The sequence below is a fragment of the Neoarius graeffei genome, chromosome 27 (assembly GCF_027579695.1).
Source record: "Neoarius graeffei isolate fNeoGra1 chromosome 27, fNeoGra1.pri, whole genome shotgun sequence".
Taxonomy (NCBI): Eukaryota; Metazoa; Chordata; class Actinopteri; order Siluriformes; family Ariidae; genus Neoarius; species Neoarius graeffei.
Genome location: NC_083595.1, coordinates 53,684,196 through 53,711,570, shown reverse-complemented (window position 1 = coordinate 53,711,570; position 27,375 = coordinate 53,684,196). Strand labels below are relative to the sequence as shown.

Below are 27,375 nucleotides of genomic sequence, written 5' to 3'. Positions count from 1 at the left end.
GATGGATCTTTACATGCTAGTGAAGAAGGATTTTTCCTTCAAGTTGGAAAATGATCCATCCGTTGAGTTCCCCAACATCTCAAATTCCCTGGTGCTGCAGACATTGTTCTACATGGACAAACAGATGAAAACTTGGAAGAGCATGGAGGTGTACAACTTTTTATATGTCTGGATTAAAGATCTGGGGATCAGGACACTACAAGATGAATTGTGTATTGTTTATTCCGGGGTAAGGAGGAATTTCTGGGCTTTTTGTACACGTCTTTGTGGTGGTTGCTCGGACGCTACAAGTTTTAGTATCAGATGTAAAACACACCACATCTGCTTGAGTCCCAATCTTCCCTGCTCTTCTCTTCCAGCTAAATACTAAGTTTTTTTTATTTATTTATTTAAAACAGAGAAAATTCAGTGAGAAGGTACACCCCAACATCTATGTAGCTAATGCTAGGTCACAAATCTATATCATCACTCCAGTCATTTCGAGGATTTTTGTACGGATCTTAACCCATAATTTTTCCAACTCCATAAGAAAAATCCTTCTCTGTTAATGTGTAAAGATCTGTCCCATTGCAAAGAGTAACTTTCTGAAGGTATCTTCACCATGCATTGGCCTCTAAACTGCAAAAATAGTTGCAGACGGTATAACGAGCGGTTTGTCTGACCACCACTTCATTCACCGGAAGTAAATTCACAAGTAAAAGTCACATGACTTTATACAACCTATATTCTATTCCATAAAATCTCATTTCCATGTATGTCTATCCTGTGCCTCTTTCTGACTTAGATTATCCAAGTAATCCAGTAGTAAAGCTTTTTTTAGCTGGAGCTTTCTTCAGCTTTCTTCAAACTACACTACAGACGTTTGACATCTTCAATATCACTCGTCTTTAGTGTGTGAACAAAGTTCACTTGTCCCCCAGGACAAGGGTAGCAATAGTTGCTAACATAAGTGTGACATCAGTGCATGGGGTCTATAGCTACTAATCCGGGACAGGCCACGCCCATAAACAACAACAACAATCGGTTGTTGGTTTGAACATAGGTTTAGCATTGATTGTGGTTTTTTTTGTTTTGTTTTTTTGGATGGTGGTAGTTTGTTAGTAATCGAGATAACATTCGGCCCCGGTCTTATCGTGTTGTATAATTGATCTGAGCAGCAACTCAGCAAAATCAGGATGTGTTCAGTCACGCCACGGCGAGAGGCCTACAGTTAGCATGTTTTCCATGAATGATGGCTAACCTTCTAGTGCCTCTCACCCAGTGATTTATTTTATCTCCCTTCTTTTCTTTCCACAACCAATCAGGCAGCAACAAAAACAACAACAGCACAAACCTGAGCCTGGCAGTCGTCCTTCAGCTCTCTGGAAATCAGTGAGGTCTTTATTAAGTTGCACACCCGTGAGGCAGCGTCAGAGTGAGTGAGGAACGAGTAAATAAAAGGGAATGTTCTCGTCCAAGAACGTGACAGAATGCACTGCTTTTATGTTCACATGAATCAGACGGTGGATAAACGGCGAATGCCAGCGTGAGTCCTGAGGGAGAGTGTGTTCTCAGATGAGCTGTGAAAGGTGTTTGACTTTGTGATAAGGAACACATGTGGAACACACACACACACACACACACACACACACACAATTCTCAATCACTGGATAAAGAAGAATCAGTGTATTCATTAGTGTCCTTCTGTAATGAGTGATCTGAACACACACAGGTAAGCTGAGGTCCATGTTTGGTTTGTTGACCGACTTTCAGTCACTCTCACGCACACACACACACACACACACACACACACACACACACACACACACACACACACACACACACATCTCTGAGGGCCACTTCAGGCTCTCTCTGGCTGAAATAATTGGGTTGCAATAATAAAGCAGGTTTTGAAGTCAGAGTGCAACGATGCTGCTGCCTTTTTCTCGTTTATTCATTTCTTTTTTTTTCCCTCTCGCTCCGTGTTTGAAGTCGAGACACGGCATTTGCTATTCATCATCTCTGTACACTGTTCTGGACTTTTCTATTATCATGTCATTCTGCAAAAATGAGTGAACAAGAGAAAAACAGAAATTCATTCATTCATTCATTCATTCAAATGGAGAGTAAAAAAGGGATGATGATTAATTCAATGCTGCAGTCGTTTCTGTGATTATCACCTGACTGGGGAAAAATATCTTGCATTGACCTTTATTTAAAATTATTTTTGAACAACAACAACAAAAAAAAAATCATCAATCAGTCAATCAATCAATCAATCAGCTATAGAATGCCACAGATTATTTCATTTTTAGTCATTAACGTTCACTTTTATTTTATGCTGATATATTTTTATTTTATTTTTATTTATTTCTATTTATTTAACAGTAGTTATTTCACTTTTAGTGACTTGAGTAATAAATTAATTAATTTGTTTGTTTTTGTTTATTTTACTTCATTTATTTCTTTTTTTTCATTCTTTTTTCTTTATCACGTTATTTGTTTGTTTGTTTGTTAAATGACTCAGCCTTCTTGATTGATTGACTGTTAACTGTTTTAGTTAGTTTATCAATTGATTAATTATTATTTTTGTTTGTTTTATTTGTTTGTTAACTGCTTTAGTTAGGTAGTTTTTTAATGTATTTATTTACTTTGTTAATTATGTTTTTGTTTGTCTATTTCTTTTCTCCTTTGTTTGTTTTGTTATTATTTTTAACCAACTCATCCCTATTTATTTATTTTTTTATTTGTCAACTGCTTTAGTTAGTTAGTTAGTTAGTTAGTTAGTTAGTTAGTTAGTTATATTTGTGCTAAACCCAGATGTGTGGCAGCTGTTTCACTGTGTAACACATTTCGACTAATCCAGTTCACATCAGCGTGTGTGTATCGTCTCTGGAAGGAGTCTCCAGTGTGAGCGCTGTGTATCAGTCAGAGGCGAAACTGGAACTTTATGGTTTCTGACGTCTTCAGGATGGAGGACTTTGCACTTCTCGACAGTTTCCTTGTAAAATAATATTTTGTCTGTTTAACTTCAAGACGGTGAATAAAGAGGATGTGGTGAGGGACTGACTGTTTATCGCTGCTATAACATCAGTGAGGACACAAACGCACTTGTTTCACAAACACAAAATGTAACTATAAAAGGATAAAATGAATGATGTGTTGCTCTTCAGTTAGTAAAACTTGTAACTGGTGAGTTGGTGTGCTATCAGAGGAATAAAACACTCAGGGTGGTAACAGGAACACAGACAGATTTTGTTTGTGTTTGCTTGTTTTATTCTCTGTGAACTCTGAGAATGGAAACAGCTCAGCTTCATATCCGCGTGTGTGAGATAATATTCAGATGTTGAACTCATGGGTCTCCAAATGGAGGAAACACAGCGACTCTGCAGCACACCGATCCCCTCGAGTGCCATGAAGAGCCGACTAAATAATGCAGGGAGCTGAAAGAAAGACAAACTGTCGCTCTGTGACACACACACACACAGAAGGAGGTGTTCGCTGCAGTAGCTACGGCGGTGTTTCAGCACTGAGTACCTGTGGCTTGAACACAGTCCTCCACGCTGCTGAACAGGCACTTAGCCGAGCTGTCAGAGCGCACGTTACAAACAATTACCGCACCATCTGCACTGTCACACCACACACTCGCACTAGCATTAGCATTAACTCGCCTCATCAGCTCGCCTGCTTTATTTTAGCTCACACTGCTCTCTCTCACACCTTCATCATCATCATCTTCATCATCACAGGCTTTAACAAGCAGCACATCACAGGATCATGTTTGTGTCGAAGTCTAAAGTCCTTCCTGCACCGTATGCCGCATTAGGCGGCGTCAATCTCAGTTTCTGCAGCCCTCGGCCTCTCGCCTATTACATAGCTAGGGTTACAGTGGGGGGCGGGTCCTCTGGTAACCACGGGAGTTTTGTTTGTTTGTTTGCTTGCTTGTTTGTTTGTGTGATGATTCATTTAAGACGAGACGTCAAAACATCAGCCGATCCAGACTTTCTGGCAGCTTTGAGTTTCATAACAGAGTTTTCTACAAAGATAAAAGAAAATTAGTCTCAGTCATAAATAATCAGTTCCTCAAGTCTGATAATTAAACACAAAAACAATTACATAAAAACAATCACTGATCACAATCTCATACTTTTATCCTCAACTGAATGGTTCAGATTCCTGCTGAGAAATGCTGAATCTAAGTTTTTGTTTCTTTGTTTGTTTGTTTGTCCAGCTTGTTTTTTTTTGCAACCAACTCCTGCCAATGCCAACTTTTATTTGTTTGTCTGCTTTTCTTTCTTTCTTTGTTTGTTTGCTTTCTGTTTTTTATTTCTTAAAAAAAGTTTCCCATGCTTTAGTCCATTCTCAATTAACTATTTGTGTTTGTTTGTATGTATGTATGTATGTATGACTTGTTGTCTGTTTATTTGTTGTGTCTGTTTGCTTCTTTCTTCTGCTTGGTTTTGTTTGGTTGTTTGTTCACTTTGTTGTGTTTCTTTGTTAGTTCTTTTTGTTTGTTTATTTGGCTGGATGTTCTTTTTGTTTGGTTGTTTATTTGCTTATTCCTTTTTTTGTCTGTTTGGTTGGTTGGTTGGTTGGTTATTCTGCTCTATTTGTTTGGTTGTTTCTTTAGTTGGTTGGCTGCTCTGTTTTTGTTTGCCTGGTTGTTTTTGTTTATTTGACCATTTGGTTTTGTTTGTTTCTTTTTATCTTTGTTCTTTTTGCTTTTTCATTTGGCTGGTTGTTGTTCTTTTTGTTTGGTTGTTTGGTTGATTATTCCATTTGTTTGTTTGTTGGGTTGGTTCGTTGTTTATTCTGCTGTATTTGTTTGGCTGTTTGTTTTTCTTTTGTTTGGTTGTTTGCTTGGCTGCTCTGTTTGTTTTTATTTGTCTGATTGTTTTTGTTTGTTTGCCTGTGTGATTTTGTTTGTTTTTTTTTGCTTTTTATGTTTGTTTGTTTGCTTGCTTGTTTGTTAGTGAATGCCATTGGTGAAGTTATGTTTAACTGAATTTTTCACTCATTTTTCTGAACTTGCATGCTTCCCAGCTGAATATTTATCCAGAGACACATGAACTCATCTGAATGAATGATATTGATGAATTTTTAAAAAGGAATCCAACAGAACTGAACATTTTTTTGTGATGAGCTTCGATAATTATGCGATCATTATAACAGTCATTTCCATAAATCTAAAATTCAGGTTTATTTGAACAATAACAGTCAGAGTGACTCGTTTTTAAATTGAGGGAAGTGATGATGAAAAGTGAATTTTTGTCTCCTGAGTTTTTTCTCTGTTTAATTGCTGTGTGCAGGAACTTCGGTGACGCGGGTCACAGCCACGGACGCTGACGATCCAGTTTACGGAAACAGCGCCAAACTGGTCTACAGCATTCTGGAAGGACAGCCGTATTTCTCCATTGATCAAAACTCCGGTGAGTGGGCTGTGGTTTTTTTTTCTCTTTCCTTTCTTTTCTTTTTTTACACTTTCACACGTTTCTCAACAAAGTCCAGATGGTCATGAATGCCTTATGTAAATGTTCTGTAATTATCTGATTTTAATTTGATCAGGATTTTTTTTTTCCTCTCAGATAATGAGGCTTGTTAATGATAATGCTCCATATGTGTGTGCTGTTTATTCTCTTGTTTTCGGTCATTGTTTGATCTGAAGGGCAAAATAAATAGATAAATAAATAAATCTTACAATTAAATTATAAAATGGCCGTAAAGCTGAAATAAGGTATGAAGTGAAGCATGCTTGGTGTGATGGGGCCCCCCAGTCCCCCAGTCCCATCTACAGTTGGCTTTTTTTCAGCCTTCACTTTGTTTTTGTTGTTGTTGTTGTTTTTCTCACTTTTTTATTATTCTAATTGCATTTTCAGCCGACTTATTAACAGCATCTGTGAGCAACATAATTAAATAATTGTGAAATGAAATTAATAAGTGTGTAATGAAATGGAAATGTGGAAATACACAACTTGCCTTTCAGAAACTTGACAGAAAATAAACAAAGCCTGCGTTTGTACAGATCGGGTTTAATCACGAAATCGACATTGTTTTGTTGTATTTATTTATTTATCTATCCATATTTCTTACACATTGACACATCAGCACTACATTTTTTTTAACTTCCTGTCAGAGTGTGAGCGTGTGCAGCCGAGGGAGGGAAGTTGTGTGTTTGTGTGATTAGTGAGCGCATGCAGATGGCTCATTCGAGTGAGCCAGATGTTTTAATGAATGTTAATGAAAAGTAAAAGGTAAAGGGAAAACAACCATTAGGATCCATTTGACACTTTCAGTACTACGCAGGAAATGAGATGCGAACGATGAATAAGTAAACATCATCACGCTCTGGCTGATCGCTGCCTGCTTAATTGTTGGCAAAGAAAGAAAGAACAGAAAGTACGGTACAAATGTCTAGATGGAAATGAAGGTTTGTTGCTTCTCCAGTCAGTGATGATGACGGGAAATTCATTTTCATAATTAAACAATTAAAGATTACGCTATAGATGAAGAACGTATGAGCAGAACGATGAGTGCAACAATCTGCATGCTCAGAAACAAGTGCATCATTCTCGGTTCAAGTTAAGCGCCTGTTGTTGTTGTTGTTATCCATTGTTGTCCAGTGACAGGATTCATACATGAACTGAAATATCTGAAAATATTTACAAACAAGTTTCAGTCATAAAAAAATCCACCTTGATTAGAAAAGTGGCTTATTACCTCATACAGTACAGAACAAATATTTCTCTTGAACACTGAATAAAAATAAATAAATAAATAAATAAATGTTTACAAATAAATAAATAAATACATACAACACCAATTCCAAAAATGTTGGGACGCTGTGTAAACTGTAGATAAAGTCAGAATGCGATAATTTGCAAAACACGGAAACCCTATTTTTCATTGAACATAGTACAAAGACAACATTTCACATGTTGAAACTGAGAAATTTCATTGTTTTTTTAAATATATTTGCTCATTTTGAATTTGATGTCAGCAACACATTTCAAAAAGTTGGGAGGGGGCGTGTTTACCACTGTGTTGTATCACATCTACTTTTAACAACATCCGGTAAATGTTTGGGAACTGAGGAGACCAATTGCTGTAGTTTTGAAAGAGAAATGTTGTCCCATTCTTGCCTGATGTACAATTTCAGTTGCTCAACAGTTCGGGGTCTCCTTTGTCTTATTTTGCACTTCATAATACACCAAATGTTTTCAATAGGAGACAGGTCTGGACTGCAGGCAGGCCAGTTTAGCACCCGGACTCTTTTACTATGGAGCCATGCAGTTTTAATATGTGCAGAAAGCAGTTTGGCGTTGTCTTGCTGAAAGAAGGAAGGCCTTCCCTGAAAAAGATTTTGTCTGGATGGCAGCATGTTGCTCTGAAACGTGTTTATATCATTCAGCAATAATGATGCCTTCCCAGATGTACAAGCTACCCATGTCATGTGCACTAACGCCCCCTCATACCATCACAGATGCTGGATTTTGAACTGTGCACTGATAACAAGCCGGATGGTCCCTCTCCTCTTTAGCCTGGAAGACGTGGTGTACATGATTTCTAAAAAGAATTTCTACTTTTGATTCGTCAGACCTCGGGACAATTTTCCACTTCGCCTCAGTCCATCGTAAAAGAGCTCGGGCCCAGAGAAGGTGGCAGTGTTTCTGGATATTGTTTATATCTGGTTTTAACTGGACGCAGTAATGAACTGTTTTCACAGACGATGGTTTTCTGAAGTGTTCCTGAGCCCATACAGTGATTTCCTCTACAGACACATGTCTGCTTTTAATACAGTGTCTCCTGAGGGCCTGAAGATCACAGGCATCCAGTGTCAGTTTTCAGCCTTGTCTCTTGCATACAGAGATTTCTCCAGATTCTCTGAATCCTTGAATGATATTATGGACCAAAGATGATGTGATCCCCAAATTCTTTGCAATTTTACATTGAGGAACATTATTCTTAAATTGTTGCACTGTTTGCCCATGCATTCCTTCACAGAGCGGTGAACCCCTCCCCGTCTTTACTTCTGAGAGACTCCGCCTCTCTGGGATGCTCTTTTTATACCTAACCATATTACTGACCTGTTGCCAATTAACCAAATTAGGTTTTTTTTAGCATTACACAACTTTTTCAGTCATCTGTTGCCCCTGTCCCAGCTTTTCTGAAACATGTTGCTGACATCAAATTCAAAATGAGCATATATTTTTCAAAACCAATAAAATTTCTCAGTTTCAACATTTGATATGTTGTTCTTGTACTATTTTCAATGAAATATAAGGTTTCCATGATTTACAAATTTTCACATTCTGTTTTTATGTACAGTTTACACAGCGTCCCAACTGTTTTGGAATTGGGGTTATATATATATATATATATATATATATATATATATATATATATATATATATGCAGTATATTGTAAATAAATAAACAAAGAAGGCAAATTTATGCAAAAAGATGCACATTATTTATTCTGAAATTTTTCATTTTATTTAAAACATAACTCTTCCACCACCATTATCATCTCTGGATTCTGATTGGTTAAAAGATCATTAACATTGTTCATGTGAATTTTCTGGTTTCTATAGTAACAGCTCATACACAGGGATGGATTGTTGGCACGGTGATGTTTTCTGTAATTTCTGTCACATTTCTTTTCTGGAAGGAGTCTCCAGTGTCAGCTCACTGAGGGTCTGACATCATTGTTCCTGCGGTGATTTTTCGGGTTTGGTCCATCAGTGCTTTTGTAGGTGGTAAACCAATCAAGTCAATGTATTTGCATTGACTCCGCCTCCTGTTTTATACTTTTAGTGATCATTCTTGTGAACAATTGTACATCAGTCTCTACCTGGCTGTGCTCCGGTGTGAATGTATCCCCTCGTGTCAGGGTGAATTATGGGTGTCATTCATACTGCATTTTGCTCTTTTTTCCTCCTAGTAGTCATCAGTTTAAGACCCCCAGCTCAAGACCGTGCTGAACTGACATATCCGTACGTGTCTTTCCAAAACTGTTTCACTCTCACTCCAGCTCTCTGACCTGCTGCCTGCATTTTCACATCTTATTAAAGTCTAAAAACTTGCAGTCTGACTTTGTCATGGTGACCTGACAGATGCCCAGAATGGCCCGTCTCTGCAGGGGGTCCATTTAGTCCGTCTGTTACCTCGGCTGATTTCATGTTCACTGACTTTCTGCTCGAATATGAAAGATGTGACTCTCAGTCAGGATCTTTCTACTTTCTCTTCTTCCTCTTATTATTATCCAAACATTTTTAGGACACTATTTCTCACTCAGTTTTCAACCAATTACCATCAAATTTTGCAAGAAGAATTCCTCTGGGCTGAATTACGTTGCTATGACTTTTGGTGCTGATCTGGATCACTGAACCGGAATGATCCATGATAAACTGGATTTTTTTCCTCACTAAACATCATTCTCTATCTATTCCAGATCTATAGGGTACGGTGACCGGACGTCCCAGTTTGTAACAGCTAGTGCAAATCACTGTGACTTTAGTCACACTATCTAGTTATTATTATTATTATTATTATTATTATTAGACTATCAGTGGTTATAGTGCAGATTAACATTTTGTCACAGTGCACTGGTGTTTCTTTCTGCTCACAGAATGAAAATCATCTTATTGGAAAATTTCAGTCTGTATAAAAGTAGAAATGAATTATTTTATTGCAGAAAGTCTGTTATAAGATTAGTGACGGTTGGGTTTCTGTGTGTAGAGTATCGTGACTGTGCGTTTAGCTGCTGATGAGCAGGAAGATGCGAAACTGGAGGAGTGTGAGCCCCCTGCTGGGCGAACAATTCACACCTCTCCACAATCACACTGATACGGAGATAAAACCAACAGCACAACTGAAGCGTTTTTGGAAGTAAAACACCGTAAACAACAGACACAATCATATTGTAACATTTACACCTTGTTGGTGAGGTAAAATAGAAATACTTATTTAAAAAATACCCCTGCAAATCCTTAAAGCCCCAAGTGTCTACTTTAGTATGAACCATTAAGTGCTACTGTGGAGTGTGACATCACAAATAAATTCAATCCTGAATGCTGAACGCAGGCATGCCCAAAACGGGCGGAAAGTCCATCTTCTGACTTCTGATGAAAAAAGTTAATGAGTAAAGATTGGTGTAATACGGATCATTGGGTGCTTTTAGCAAGATGGCAACAGTAAAGAAGGCCAACATAACGGATAAAAAATCAGCAGGTGCTGCAGTTTACGAAGATTGTAATCAGCTAACATTTATTTCTGCTTATCCTGATCTTTTGTTGTGTCAAATGTTTAATTAAAACAAAAAGAAGAAGAAATCTCAGTTACACACCTTAACCAGAGAATAGTCTATACTTGCACTTCCAGGTCGTCTTAGTTCACGCCGTTTTATTCAGATTTGGAATCAAAGATCTTTGATTTCTCGACAATGTGTTGCAAAACATGTAGAGACAATTAAAAAATGAGTGTTAAAAATGAAAATGTTTTTCCTGTTTTTATTTCAAAACATTAACTGAATGGATGCAATGTACACACAGACCTTCGAATAATAGCTAGTGCTTGGAAGTTTTTTTTTTTATGGTTGAAAGCCATATGATTTTGAAAGGAAGGAGGAAAGCAAAAGAAGAAAAAAAAAGATCAAAGGTGCCTTTTCCTAAATCTGGTTTGATAGAGCAAGGTTTCTTTTCATGTGATGATGCTCCATGTCTTCTTCTTGTCTGAATGGATTACATACAGCTGAGGATCCACTACATTCCTTTCAGCGATGACAAGGCAGAGGTCTGTGACTCACCAGCCTGCATTACAACCATTAATGTCTGGGTTTTGAAGATAGAAAATGGGGGATTTCAGTGGTTATGGCATGTTCTTAAGTCTGTCGTAACACGAGCACAGAATTGATAAAACTCAAGGTACAGAAACAGTTATACAGCTCAGCTCGTAGGTGGGTAGGAAGAAAGGAAGGAAGGAAGGAAGGAAGGAAAGGTTGCCAGATGTTTCAGTGTCTCACAGCTTGGTCTATTTTTATTTTATGATATAAACAGGGCCGCGAGCTGGACTAGTGGTTACTGTGTCCACCTTTCAACCGGGAGATCGTGAGTTCTACTCGCTGTTAGGTCATACAAAGACCCTTATCAAAATGATACCTACTGCCACCTGTCAAGGTGCCGCAATACAGATGTGAGTAGGGATTCAAACTCTCGTGGTTACCAGAGGACCCACCCCCCACTGAAATCATAGATATGCAGGCTTAGAAATTCATATATTTTTTCACCAGCTAGCCGGACTAGTTCTCTTCCAAAGTAACTCGCCAAACAGAAAATCAACTCGCCAAAATTTGTTCATGTATGAATTTTACTTCTGTCAAAAATAACGCAAAAGAGAGTCGTTACCATTGTTCATGACTAATGTGCATTTATTTCAAGACCCGAGTGATCCTGTTGTTAAATACATAAATGAGAACAACACAGAGCACCATAATATAATATCAACAAATAATAATATATTGGAAAACTTGGCAACTTGGTGTATGAGTATTGAAAACAAATATACTTACTATCATGACTATAGCACCCAAAATATGTCCAACATGCTTTCTGTATTTAACCGTTTATGAGAGAGAAAGCATTCAGAGCTTCATATTGACTAGGAATCCACTTGAAAAAAATTAATTATTCCATAAAAATCGTATCGCAGCCAAGGCCTACCCTGCTCCCACGTTTGCTTATAAATCCTTTGTCATTTCTCCTTCTTGTGCACTTTATCGGCGGCCTTTTTCTCCTCTTCAGACCGAGGTCGCTTTGTCCCCGTCTCTGGCGGTTTCTGTACACCTTTCAGAAAATTCCACATCGCAACATAGCTTTGGCAGATGTAGATGTAAACAACAAAAAAACACACGTCTTTAAATGGGCGATAATGTGGCCACATCTATTGAATTTGATAACGTGATGTGCAGCAGGGGCGTGGCCAAGCGTCGGTCTGTGAATGGAGGGCGGAGTCAGGGAAGGTAAGTGGTGGAATCATTGCACCTGATGGGGATTAACCTGTGTTTGTGTGTCTTCCCCAGTGACCGCGCCCTTTAAAAGGAGAGGAGAGCAGAGGAAGGGAGCTCTCTCTCCCCAACCAGAACACGTGTGTGTGTGTGTGTGTGTGTGTGTGTGTGTGTGCGCGTGTTTGAGTGCGTGCGCGCACGCGTGCGTGCGGCTGGGAAGTGATAAAAGGCTGAAAAGCTAGCAATAAATAGTTCATTGAGAACTCAGTTCTGGCCTGCCGTGCTTCTGTGCTCCACCCACCTGGTCCAATACTACACGTGATTACCGCGATATTCAGCGAGATGCGTTATATGCATGCGCAGTAGTGAAAAAACCGACAGCCTGACTCGTACACGATATGATTCGGAATTCTTCGGTATTTCCTGTCCTGCCAATAAACACATCGATTAACACAGACACGGCACGCGCTTAATATGTGGCGGCTTTAGTTGACGGTGCGTCTGAATCTTCGCTTCATATATATATTTTTTATTTTCAACTAGCCAGCTGGGCTGCCTAGTGACAGGAATTACCCGCCAAATGACAAATTAAGTCACCTCGGGCGACCGGACCACCATGAATTTCGAGCCCTGATATGTAATATGCGAGAGGCTGAAGGCTACAGAAACAGAGATCAGTACTGCCCAATGTGCCTCAATGGCCTGGTTAGTACTGGGACATGAGACTGCCTAGGAAGACCAGGTCCTGGCACCAGAAACATCTTTGATATAGATAGGAATCAGCAATCTGGCAAAAAAACCCACCTTTATTTATTTATTTAATTAATATAACCACCTTTTGATACTCCAATCCTGATTTGGGTTTGACATGAAGAAATCACAAAACATCTCAATACATACATACATACATACTAAAAAAAAACCCTCCACAATTTAAAATAAATAGTTAAATGGTAATATTGTTATATTTTTACCACGACAAAGTCACAGTATGTCCACACAAGAACGAAAACATCACAATACATCAACATTGAAATAAGTAAATAAATAAATCACACAAAATACAATTTAAAAAAAAACAAAATACATCTACAATAAAAAATAAATAAATAAATATATATATATATATATATATATATATATATATATATATATATATATATATAGTTAAAAAATCATGGGACATCTATAATAAAATGTTATGGATGAAAATTATATATATATATATATATATATATATATATATATATATATATATATATATATATATATCCATCCATCCATCCATTATCTGTAGCCACTTATCCTGTTCTACAGGGTCGCAGGCGAGCTGGAGCCTATCCCAGCTGACTCTGGGGGAGAGGCGGGGTTCACCCTGGACAAGTCGCCAGGTCATCACAGGGCTGACATAAATAAATGTAAAAATTACATTTTATTTATTTATTTTTTTTAAAATATGTTAAAAAAACAAAACATAATTAAAAAATATGAAAAGCATAATAAATTCACAAAAAAAGCTAAAAAAGAGTGAAAACATCATTAACATATTGTAAGATAGTATTTGTCATCTTTTGTTTTATAGTTTTGAATGAGCATACTGTATTTACATGGTTTTATCATTTGCTTTGGTACTTCAGTCATTCGCTGTTGACAGTCATTGTATTGAACTGAGAGCTATAAACACAGAGGCGTCCGGATACTGCCTTGAAAATGAAAACGTGAGAAACTTCCCTTTGAATTAGAAGCTAACGATCTACTTCTCCCATTACTGTTCTTTTCACAAAGCCCAAATCCCGACTGAACCCTCCAAAGCCAAACAGGGAATCGATGTCTATCTGCTCCGTATACCTTTCAAAATAGGATTGACCCAGTCGGCCAATTATCTCAATGATTTCCTTTTAGTCCATTTTTCCCCTTATCATTTGTTCTTTTTTTGTTTTTACTTCCACTAACAAGTTTCTCGCTTGATGATGTGTGGGGTTTCTGGGTAATCCGTCCTCTTGTTCATGATGAGATATGTGCAGGTTAAAGTGAACAGGGTTGTTTATAAAGCAGGACCAAAACATTGGTGGTAATAATTCAGTGAGTTCATTTACAATTGTTTCTATTTCATTATTTATTATACGCTGATGCAATTTTATGTTTCTAGCTGCAAGAAATCCTTGTTTCAACCTAAATGCACTGAACCTCATGTGAGCCAAAGCTTGTCATTTACTGCTTCTCTTTTTCACTTGTGCTAGCAGTGGTAGCGCAAATTCTTATTCTCACTCAGGATCTTTCTGCTTAATTTTCTTCTTCTTCTTCTTCCTCTAACATTTTTGGGATGCTATTTCTCCCTCAGTTTTCAACCAATCATCACCACATTTCACATGAAGAATTCCTCTGGGCTGAATTACATTGCTCTGACTTTTGGTGCTGATCTGGATCACTGAACCAGAAATGATCCATGAAAAACAGGCTTTTTTCCTCACTAAGCTTCATTCTCTGTCTCTTCCGGATCTATACAGTACGATGACCAGACGTCCTGGTTTGTAAGGGCTAGCTCAAATTACTGTGACTTTATCTATTTTTTCTTTTTTCAGTAGATTACACAGATAGCTCTGTTAACTCTCATCTCTGGATTGTGATTAGTCAGAAGGTGTTCATCAATTTTCTAGAACAGCAGCTCTGACGGTAGCACAGGTTTATACTCACGCATAAACATGCTCACTCTAAGACATGATCGTTTCTATAGTAACAGCCCAATCAGGATTAAAAATTGAGTGTATTCATTGTTGTGGTTGGTGAAGTTTTCTGTCAGGAGAAATGTGTTTGTGTAATGTTTCAGGAAAGAGTCTCCAGTGTCAGTGCATTGTAACAGTCAGAGGTGAAGGTGGAAGTTTAAGTTTTCTGACATTTTTGTGACATTAACTTCATCCATCCATTCATCCATCCATTATCTGTAACCGCTTATCCTGTGCAGGGTCGCAGGCAAGCTGGAGCCTATCCCAGCTGACTACGGGCGAAAGGCGGGGTTCACCCTGGACAAGTCGCCAGGTCATCACAGGGCTGACACATAGACACAGACAACCATTCACACTCACATTCACACCTACGGTCAATTTAGAGTCACCAGTTAACCTAACCTGCATGTCTTTGGACTGTGGGGGAAACCGGAGCACCCGGAGGAAACCCACGCGGACACGGGGAGAACATGCAAACTCTGCACAGAAAGGCCCTCGCCGGCCACGGGGCTCGAACCCGGACCTTCTTGCTGTGAGGCGACAGCGCTAACCACTACACCACCGTGCTGCCCCATTAACTTCATGTGAGAGGAAAAAGAAAGAAAGACTGGTGAAGGAACAATGTTTCACAACCAGTAAAAGAGATAAAACTATGATGTATCTTTCTTTAGAAAAAGAAGAAGAAGAAGCCTTTATTTGTCACATATACACTCAAGCACAATTTAAGCTAAGAGAGATGAGACTGAGATGGTACGGGCACATCCTGAGAAGAGATGCAGAGCATGTGGGAAGGAGAATGTTGAGGATGGAGCTGCCAGGCACACGAAAATGAGGAAGGCCAAAGAGGAGATACATGGATGTGGTGAGAGAGGACATGAAAGTGGCAGGCGTGGTAGAGAAGGATGCGGAAGACAGGGAGCAATGGAGACGAAAGATCCGCTGTGGCGACCCCTAATCAGGAGCAGCCAGAAGAAGAAGAAGAAGAAGAAGAAGAAGACACTCAAGCACAGTGAAATTTGTCTTCTGTGTTTAACTCATCTGAAACAGTGAACACACACATGCACACACATAAAACCAACAATGCTAGCATTTTACTACAACTGTACAACTTGTTTTATAACTCTAAAGTCCTGAATTTTATAGTAACCTCAATAACTTGATGCAAAAAGATTTACAAAGATGAACAGAAATGCAAACCAGACCTTCGTCCTGCTTCTCTATTATTAAATTGCCTTGCTAGTTCACTTTAGCTTATTAGCAGGTGATATTATTGAGCAAACAGGAGCGAGTGTGTTCAGTAGCCTCAGTTCTATTCACATTCACAAGGCACTAAAAGCTATGCTCCAATAACAAGACGACCTGCTGAGGTTAAAATGAGACCAATAACTTTAAAGCATGTGATGACTAATTCTTTAATTCATCATATATATATATATATATATATATATATATATATATATATATATATTTTTTTTTTATTATTATTATTTATTTATTTATTTCTGATTCCAGCAATCATTAAAGTTGCCCTGGCCGGGATGGATCGAGAGATGAGGGAGGATTATCTGGTTGTCATTCAGGCGAAAGACATGGGTGGACATATGGGGGGCTTATCCGGGACCACCACAATCACCGTAACGCTGACGGACATTAACGATAACCCGCCCAAATTTTCAAAAGGTAAAAAGATCTATCATCATGTTCAGAAGAGTTGATAAGTTGATAAAAATGTCCAGTTTGTATTAAATATTGTGTTTTTGTGTCATAGGCTCATACGAGTTCACCATCTCCGAAGATCTCGGCATCGGAAAACCCGGTGGACGAGTGAAAGCAAATGACCGAGACATCGGAGAGAACGCAAAATCGACATACAGTATCATCGCAGGAGACGAGAAGGACGTGTTCGAGATTGTGACCGACTCTCAGACTCAGGAGGGAATCCTCACTCTGAAAAAGGTGAGAAGAATTTCATTCCTATTCCAAACTGAAGGAATTTTTAAATGCCAGCTGTTTCTAATGACAGAGGTTCAGTCTAAAATGCATTCAAAGAAATGTATCTTCAGACATTAAACCAAAACCATTTTAGAATATGTTTAAATTGTGACCTATGTTAGAAAAAAAAACTACTACTACTACTACTAATCATAATAACGAGACCATCAGTGAGGGGCGTGGCTCACTCCGGCCCCGTCTAGTCCAGAAGGAACGATCTAAAGTGGGCCACCTTGCACAATAAATGTTGTAAGCTATATACACAATATACAAGATATATATATAGAAGCGATATCTACCCTAGGAATACCGACCTATTTATCAGAAAGAATCCAAAATGGCGAGGAATTGACTGAGAAGAAGCGATTTTTGTTGAACTGCTCATTAAGTCTTAATTAGTCCAGAACTTCATTAATAATTGTAATTAAGCAATTCTGAGTAGAAATTATACGCACCCTTGGTACCCCTACCTTCATGCCAGAAAGAATCAAAATCGGTGAAGAATTGTGAGAGAAGAAGTGATTTGTGTGGAAACTGCTTGTTAGGGATTGATTAATTACTCCATATCTTCATTATTAATTGCAATTATGCAAATTTGGGTAGAATGCATATGCACCCCAGGCAGACCTACCTTCCTGCCAAAAAGAATAAAAATCAGTGAAAAATTGAGAGAGAAGAAGCAATTTTTGTGAAATATGGACGATGCCGGACGCCGGACAACACATGATGGCATAAACTCATCACCTGTCGGTCGGATGAGATAATAATAATAATAATAATAATAATTACCCATGTCATGAGATGCCTTAAAAAGTTGACACTGCAGTGACATTGAAGTCTTGAGTCTGATTAGTCAGAAGGTGTTGTTTCTATAGTAGCAGCTCATGCGGACATGTACAGTAGACACTCCGCGTTTAAACGAGTGTAATCACTGATAGAGTTTGCAGTGTTAGCTTGAATCACAGGGTTATATTAACAGTCTACATCTTCTTCCAGCTGCTCCCATTCATTAGGGGTCGCCACAGCGGATCTGTTCCGCATATTTGATTTGGCATAGGTTTTACACCAGATGCCCTTCCTGACACAACCCTCCCCAATCTATCTGGGCTTGGGACCAGCAATAAGTATGCACCGGCTTGTAGAACCCCAGTGGCTGGGGATTTTACTTAATCTGCACGTCTTTGGACTGTGGGGGAAACCAGAGCACCTGGAGGAAACCTACACAGACACGGGGGAGAACATGCAAACTCCACACAGAAGGGCCCCCATCGGACGTGAGCTTTGAACCCATAACCTTCTTGCTGTGAGGTGACAGTGATAACTACTGCACCAGATGAACACTCGACATAAACAGGGCTGGGTTTCCTAAAAGCCTTTTAATGCAAAGAGCATCTTAACTAGGAGAGAGAGCGTTCATTGTGATGCTCAGTCTACCATTTAACAATGATCTTTGTGCTATGATGCTTTTGGGAAACCCACCCCAGATCTAAAACATGCAATCATTGATATAGTGATGTTATGGCTGTGGTGTGCTACTTGTGGTTCTGCCCAGGTACCGTCCTCCTCCTTCATTACCACGGAAGTGGGTGATTGAATGTTTTTAATTTGCCTGTCAGGGCTGCAGGGGTTAAAAGGCCGACCCAAACCTACCGACGAGGCCAGTGGGCCAGACAAGAGTTTACAGATTGTCTGTGTGGTGTATTGTGTTGGAGCTCGTGTGTGTTGTTGACCGTGTCCGGTGTGCTCGCAGTACTTTTGCTGTTATTCTGACTGTGTAGTGTGTGCGTGTGGAGCATGTACAGTGGGTGCAGGGGTCGGCGTTCCTCCCGGTTGGGAGAGTGTTTATTTGTTTTTCTGGCAGGTTTTTTTTTTTTTTCAGTTTTGGTTCTCTTTAGTTTTGGGCCGGTGTTTCGGCATCTTTTCTTTGAACTTTTTTTTTGACATATAAAATAAACCTCTCAGTTTATACATCGACTCCCTTGTTTGCGATTCATTTCGTTCTTTAGTTTAAACTGTTCTGTTCTCTGCAACCCCAAGACCTTTGATTTTGGGAGATGTAACAGGTGACGTGTTCTGTAAGGAGGAATGTTTTTGTATAACGTTTCTGGAAGGAGTCTCCAGTGTCAGCGCTGTGTTTCAGTCAGAGGTGAAGCTGGAAGTTAAAGTTTTCTGACGTCTTCAGAACAGAGGAGTTTACACTTCTTTACGGTTTCTGGGTAATATGACAAGCTGTTAGGAAGTTTGGTTTTTTTCCTGATTAATTTGAAGAGAGAGAATAAAGAGAGACTGGTGAAGGGACGACTGTTTATAGCTGCTATAACGTAAGCGAGAACAGGAACTAACTAGATTTCAAACCAACATTCAGAACAGATGTGAGAGAAAAAAGTGTTAACAAAGTTCTTTTTGATGGCGATTTCTGATACTGAAGCAATGCTTGTTTTCTTATCGTCATACAATGTCATTTTATACAGAGTCACAACTTATTCTTTCTGGAATGAATGAATGAATAAACTCAATTATAAATAATTAATTCAGAGCTTTATTTGCCAGGTTTCCTGCTGAAAAGTTGCTGAAATATTTGATAAAAATGCATTTGACCTTCACAGAAATGTTTATTCAAGTTCAAAAAGTGCTCTTTGCCTTTCATATGCCATCCCATTAAAATCCGACAAGGACATCCTTTAAACGTTCTCCTGTCTCCTGAGTGTCTTTTCTTAATTCTCTGTTTCAGCACAGAAAGCTTGGCGTGAACCTCACTGCAACTCATCAAATGTAAATTATTATTCCAGTCATACATTTTCAGAAATTTCTCATAATGTCTTTATGGAACAAAAGCATATCAGTCGTCATCTAATATTCTCCAACACACACGTTATTTGCGTTCAGAATACTCTTGTGCAAACAGTGTTCACATTTAATATGCACATAATCTCCATATTGAGTTTAGTTGAATATCAAAGAGCAGACGGCGTGTCTAATAAACCGCCGCATGTTTTAGTCATGTTACTCGCGCACAAATTATACACAGAGACAGCACTGGGAAGGAGATGTCCTTGAGAGATAAGAGCACTTCATCATCCTCTAATCCACAGCAAGGGCCTCTGCATTTACATACAATGGCTTTTTCATATGCGGCTCCTCCAATTATTTACAGAAAACAAATGTAAAATACAGAAAAAATTCTGCTGGAGCAGCTTCTGGACGTCACTTCAACACTCGGATTCTGCAAGTATACAATAGGGTCGAGATTCTGCTCAAGACAAGTGCTTTTGCCGATGAGCTTAATTTTGTTATTTGGACTGTTTTGATGAGTGCAAAAGTTTGCATCCCCCTTAGTTGCAGGGTGAAATATTTTAAAATGGAGAGTTTTCTACAAAGAATTACAAGATGTTAAAAATGAAACACAGCTGTTAACTAACAAGCTAACCAGTGAACTAGCCTGCTCACTAACTAACCAACTCAAGAACTAACTAACTAACTAACTAACTAACTAACTAACTAACTAACTAACTAACTAACTAACTAGCTAGCTAACTAATGAACTTGCTTGCTTGCTAGCTAACTAACTAACTGTTTTACAGTTAAACTCCATATATGCCATTATTTGTTTTCTTTCTTTCTTTCTTTCTTTCTTTCTTTCTTTCTTTCTTTCTTTCTTTCCTCGAAAGCATTATTGCTACATATATTTCTAATTTGAGTTCACTTTGATTTTGCTGTGTTTCATCTGCACTGGTGATTTTGTTTGATCTTCATGCCATACACACTACTTCTCATAGCTGTTATGTAAGGAATAAAATCCTGGAATGAAAAATGATAATTGTCAAAATTTGCTGTGGTGTGAGGGGAATAATGCACTCCATGTCATGCTGTGGTAGTACAATGATCAACAACAGGTTGCTCTCATGAAGTGGAGTCATTATAACACGCCAAAGCTGATTATCTTTAATAGGAACTTGTTATTAATTCTAAGATCCCTGTTCTTGGCTGCAGGAGTGGAACCCAATGTGTTCTTCTGCTGTTGCATGCTGAGATGCTTTTCTGCTCACCACGGTTGTAAAGAGTGATTATATGAGTTACTATATCCTTCCTGGAAAAAAAAGCTCAAACCAATCTGTCCATTTTCTGATCTCTGACCCTCTCTTATCAACAAGGCGTTTGTTTCCACCCACAGAACTGTCGCTCACTCACTCAGTGTTTTTTGTTTTCTGCACCATTCTGTGTAAACTCTAGAGACTGTTGTGTGTGAAAACCCCAGGAGATCAGCAGCTTCTGAAATACTCAAACCAGTCCATCTGGCTCAAACCAACACCCATACCACAGTGAGAGAAAGTCACACTGTCAGATCGCAGTTTTTCCCGTTCTGATGTTTGAACATTGTGAACATTAACTGAATCTCCTGATTTGTATCTGCGGGATTTGATACATCAAGGAATCAACTGATTAGAGAACTGCATCAAACAGCAGGTGGATGCATGGGTGTTCCTAATAAAGTGGCTTATATATACACAGTGGCGTTTGGGCACCCTTATTGAAAATGTCTGTTACTGTGAATAGTTAAGTGAGCAGAAGATGAACTGATCACCAAAAGGCGTAAAGGTAAAGACGACACATTTCTTTTCAGCGTTTTCTGCAAGATTTGTGTATTATTTTTGTTTTGTACAATTGGAGAGTGAAAAAAGAAAAGGAACACCATGCAAAAGTTTGGGCACCCCAATACATTTGAGTTCTCAGGTAACTTTGACCAAGGTTCCAGACCTTAATTAGCTTATTGAGCTGTGGCTTGTTCAAATTCTTCGTTAGGAAAGGTCAGATGATGCAGATTTCAAAGCTGCATAAATTCTCTGACTCCTCAAACTTGTCCCTAAAATCAACAGCCATGGGCTCCTCTAAGCAACTCCCTCACATTCTGAATAATGAAATAATTGATGCTCACAAAGCAGGAGAAGGCTACAAGAACATAGCAAAGTGTTTTCAGGTAGCTGTTTCCTCAGATCGTAATGTTATTAAGAAATGGCAGCTAACAGAAACAGTGGAGATCAAGGTGAGGTCTGGAAGATGAAGAAAACTTTCTGAAAGAACTGCTCGTTGGAAGGCAAATAAAACCCCCTGTTTGACTGCAAAAGACCTTCAGAAAGATTTAGCAGACCCTGGAGTGGTGGTGCACGGTTCTACTATGCAGTGACACCTGAACAAATATGACCTTCATGGGAGAGTCATCAGAAGAAAACCTTTCCTGCATCCTAGCCACAAAATTCAGCGTCTGAAGTTTGCAAATGAACATCTAAATAAGCCTGATGCATTTTGGAAACAAGTCCTGTGGACTGATGAAATCAAAATAGAACTTTCTGGCCACAATGTGCAAAGGTATGTTTGGAGAAAAAAGGGTGCCAAATTCCAGGAAAAGAACACCTCTCCGACTCTGAAGCATGGGTGTGGATCGATCATGCTTTGGGGTTGTGTTGCAGCCAGTGGCACAGGGCACATTTCACTGGTCGAGGGAAGCATGGATTCGAATAAATACCAGCAAACTCTGGAAGCAAACATCACACCATCTGTAAAAAAGTTGAAGTTAAAAAGAGGATGGGTCCGACAATAAGACGATGATCCAAAACGCACCTCAAAATCTACAATGGGATACCTCAAGAGGCACAAGCTGAAGGTTTTGCCCGGGCCCTCACAGTCCCCTGATCTAAACATCATTGAAAATCTGTGGATAGATTTCAAAAGAGCAGTGCATGCAAGACAGCCCAGGAAACTTGTAGAACTGGAAGCCTTTTGCAAGGACGAATGTGTGAAAATCCCCCAGGTAAGAACTGAAAGATTACTAGCCGGCTACAAAGTGTTTACAAGCTGTGATACTTGCCAAAGCGGGTGTTGCTAGGTACTAATCATGCAGGGTGCCCAAACTTTTGCTTCGGGACCTTTTCCTTTTTTGTCATATTGAAAATGTAAAAGAAGAAAATATATTTTTTGCTTAAAATATATGAAGGGAATGAGTCATCTTTAACTTTATGCCTTTTGGAGATCATTTCATCTTCAACTTACTTAACTGTTCACAGTAACAGCAATTTTGACCAGGGGTGCCCAAACTTTTGCATCAACACCTCCTGACCAACCAGAATCCAGAATTCGGCAGCGCTGTGCTCAGTGTCTGTACTCAGAGGTTAGCAGGAAAAGATTGAAAGAAAGACAGCAGCTCGTTTGTGTGACATTTGGAAAGAAGATTTTGCTGTTAGTCTCCGTGCCGTTGCTCTCAGCTTGGAAACTGTCGCCTGCATCACTAATCGTATGATGGATGACACCTCGTGAGAGCGAGACAAACAACATCCTTCTCACCTCCAGACTCGTGCAGAGTTCAGGAGAGACGAGCGGAGAAATGAGTGGTGTGGGGAAACACCACCTTCTGTTTTCCTCCCTGTTTAGCTTCTGCTACTTTTGTGAAGGCATCCATTTGCTCCGTGACTTTGGCTGGTCTGAACACAGGAAATGTTAAAGGCTAAACAGAGAAATTTAATCTCTGAATCCTTGAACTGTAATAAAAAAAAAACCTCCAAAAAATCCAAGAGTCTCAAATTGCAAAGCACTTAATGAATGATTTAATTCTCCTGTTATGTTTTATCCCAATGGACAGGAGGCCAGGGATTGTCTTGTTATATTTAAGCGCAATTAAACTGTAAGATTTAGTCTAAATATTTCACAAATAAACGATTGTGACAAAAACAGTCTCAAAGCTCCACTTAGTGATTTTACTGATCTTTTGTGTTTTAATTAACGACTTTATTTTACTTCAAGGAGGAGAACATTTTCAAAAGGGAACTATTTTTTTTTCTGCAAAGGATTTGGGCCGAGTTTCCCAAAAGTATCATCGCACAAAGATCATCGTTAAATGGTAGACTGAGCATCACAATGAACACACTCTGTCCTAGTTAAGATGCTCTTTGCGTTAAGAGGCTTTTGGGAAACCCAGCCCTGGTTAGTTTCTTCATTTCAGGCTGATTTACATAACCTGGAAATTAACTCCACCCCAATCATTATACAGAACACAGCCATACAGTTTAGCTCCACCCCTTTCCCCCAAAAGGTAGCTTGCAAGGCTTTTTGGTTTTATTTAAGTGCTGTGTTGAGGGATGAGGTACAGTTCTGATGTTCTTCATCATAATTGTAGGTCAGCCCACACACAGTAGAGGCGACTACAAAAAAAAAAAAAAAACACAAACCGCTGCTTTAAATTTGGAGTGGACGTTGTTACACGGCACAGTTTGGCACTTGAGATCTGTGAGTTTCAGTCTCATGCCCCCTTCAGGCTGATCCAGTCACGCTCTCAAACTTATGTGGTGAAGAACAAATTGTGTACATGTGCTTCAGGACTCGAGCATGGAGTACAGCCTCCACACACTTTCACACACTTTCACACACTTCACATACTTCAGCATCATCCAGAGTGAAAAAAAATGTCGATACAAAAAAAGCAAGCGATGGTTGTTTGGAACGATGTGGGTCAAGTGACAGCCGCATTTAGCCCCCTCATAGAGACCTAATGAAATAATGCACCAGGAGTACGGCTGACTCGGTGCGTCGGATCAAAAGGCATGCATTACTATTGAAGAATAGCAGGCCTTGATGCTACTTTCCCCAAATGTGATAGTGCCACAGAGCACAGGGGCTTGTTGAAACACTCCGAAAATGTGCTAAACTGCACAATCAAGCACCTTCCTGCTGTAGGAAATACAATAATGCGTCTCTTAGTCATCACTTTCAGGGCAGTGAAGAAAGGAAAAAAGAAGGAGGAAACTGCTGCATCGCAGACTGCGCATATTTTACCCGAGCTCAGTTTAGTCAACAAACTGTTTTTCACATGATGGGCAGGACGGATAAAAGCCGGAGGGGTTTCTTGTAAAATCCTGAGTGCAGTGACTCTTTCCAGCCTGAAGCTGATTATTTTTCCCATCACGGCACATCCTGAAGTGTTTTATTCTTCTTATACTACAGCAATTTTTCAACAATTACAATGACATCTTAAACTTTTTATCCATTTCATGTTGTGGAATGTTTGCAAAACAAGATAATTCATGTTCTCACTTTTGTTATAGCAGTGATAAACAGCCGCTCCCTCACCAGACTCTCTTTATTCTCTATCTGAAAGTCAATAAAACCAAAAACAACAACTTGTCAGGTTAAAAGTTCAAAGTTACAGCTTTACCTCTGACTGGCACTGGAGACTCCTTCCATTAATGTTCCATAAATATGACCTGGGTGACATCAGTGATTACGCATATTTTAAATAAATAAATAAATAAATAAATAAAAATCTGTTTACGTGATGTGTCTGCTGTGCACATCCCTGTGAATGAGCTGTTACCATAGAAACAGAGTGCATTAATATAACCCTGTGACTTTCTACTGCGCTACTATCACACCGTTGGACCAATCACGATCCAGAATTCAACTTTATACAATCAACTCAGCATTGCTAATTCACAAAAAAGCAATCATGAAGTTCCACGACATTTTTCTTCTTTGTCCCATAGCCAGCAAGGGCTGTGACATTTTAACAGTCCATCATTGGTTTGTCTTGGGTACTTAAACTTGGCGCAGCCCATCCCTCTCCAAGCTTGATCAATGGACAATTTAGAGTAGCCAGTTAGCCTAAGCACATGTCTTTGGACTGTTGAGGAAACCAGAGCACCCAGAGGAAACCCATGCAGACACAGGGAGAACATGCAAACTCCAAACAGAAAGGCCTCTGGGCTCGAACCCAGAACCTTTTTGCTGTGAGGCGACAGTGCTAACCACTACACCACTGTGCCGCCCACCCACAACATTACATGTAACTATAAATGGATTAATGAACCAAATTGGTGATATTAGCAGCTCAATTTTCCCCCATTATCAGTTATTTCAGTAATAATTAAGATAAACCTGAAATATAATGGATATTTTAAAGGAGGAATTCAACCACAAAACTGAAATGGACACAAACAGCACAGCACTGGTGTCTGAGGTTTCGCTACAAGGTTTATGCAGCTCACAAAGAAAGGAAACTCACGACCAGATGAAAATAAAATAAATTCATCAAACTGGAATGAGTTCATTACACAAAACTCTTCAAACACATGACAACACTTTTGAACTTTAAGCCACGCCCATTTCCTGGGTCTGATCCTGGTGCAGAACGACACCAATCTAAGCTTCAAGATTCTGTGCTATGACTCGTTTAGCTCTTTTAGCTAATTTCAGGATGTGAATTTGACAATTCTGAAAAACCATAGTCATGTCCATTACTTGGTAGCTACGTAACCTCATAGCTCCAGCACCAAACACATCTTGACTGTGTATGTTTTGCGTAATGGGGTCAGGGTGCACTTCACTTTTACACTGTTGTGTTCTTCGAGAATCTAGAAAGACTTGTTACAAATACTAAGTAGGCTGTGATAAATAAATAAACAAATGAATGAATGAATGAATGAATAAAACTGGCTCCTGCTCCTTTCATCACATTGACAAATATTCATCTGTTCTGATAATCATTGCAAATCATCACCAAATTGCTTTGAGGTGATCCTTCTCCATTGGCTGGCTGCCTCAGAGAACGCATTAACCACGTTACCATCATGGTATTGTGGGCCAACATAATTTTGTTTTCAGCAAGCACAAACATACAAATTATATTTTTGGTGATTGCTTAACAATTTGCAATGCGATTGTTGTGATTGCATTAGATTAACCTTATTTGCAGGCTCATCTAAATCCCAAACAGATGCCGTCTCACTGCACAAATTAATAACACTTCCTACGCTTCAGGTGAGCGTGCCGTTATTGCCGCTAAATAACATTTTTGTTGCTCTGCATTATTGCTTTAGCGGCCGTGTCGTCCCTCATGCTGTGTATCAGCGTGACCTGTAGACCCTGTGAGCTTCCATCCATCACTGCTGCTCTGCTCATTAGTGAAAACAGATCTCTCTCTCTCTCTCTCTCTCTCTCTCTGTCTCTCTCTGTTTTTCTCTCCTTCATTTCTTAGGCCCTGGACTTCGAGGGCAAAAACTTTTACAACTTGACCGTAGTGGCGACCAACATTCGGCCTTCAGCAACTGGAGCCCCATTTATGGACCAAACAACAATCAAAATCAACGTAGAGGACGCGGACGAGCCGCCCGTCTTTACAAAGTCCACTTATGTGTTTGAAGTCCATGAAAATGCCGCCATTAACACCATCGTTGGAATTGTTACAGCCCGAGACCAGGACGCTACACACAGCCTCATCAGGTAAAGAATCTCCACTGATTACTTCCTCAGGCTGCTTCCTCAAACCAATTTCCTCAGTCCACTTCCTCAGGCCGCTTCCTCAAACCAATTTCCTCAGTCCACTTCCTCTGACCGCTTCCTCAGTCCACTTCCTCAGACCACTTCCTCAGGCCACCTCCTCAGTCCACTTCCTCAGACCACTTCCTCAGGCCACCTCCTCAGTCCACTTACTCAGATTGTTTCCTCAGTCCACTTCCTCAAACCATTTCCTCAGTCCACTTCCTCAAACCATTTCCTCAGTCCACTTCCTCAGACCACTTCCTCAGGCCGCCTCCTCAGGCCACTTACTCAGATTGTTTCCTCAGTCCACTTCCTCAAACCATTTCCTCAGTCCACTTCCTCAGTCCACGCCCTCAGTTCACCTCCTCAAACCAACTT

General features: G+C 39.4%; 1 protein-coding gene across 1 annotated transcript in view; it reads left to right on the top strand.

Moving 5' to 3' along the window:
* The window catches only part of cdh8 (cadherin 8), a 277,193-nt gene that overhangs the window by 206,349 nt on the left and 43,469 nt on the right, over positions 1-27,375 (top strand). The window contains exons 4-7 of the mRNA XM_060911845.1: positions 5,289-5,408; positions 16,216-16,383; positions 16,472-16,659; positions 26,714-26,958. Of these exons, the coding sequence (XP_060767828.1) occupies positions 5,289-5,408; positions 16,216-16,383; positions 16,472-16,659; positions 26,714-26,958 (721 nt within the window). The remainder of the gene's footprint in view (positions 1-5,288; positions 5,409-16,215; positions 16,384-16,471; positions 16,660-26,713; positions 26,959-27,375) is intronic.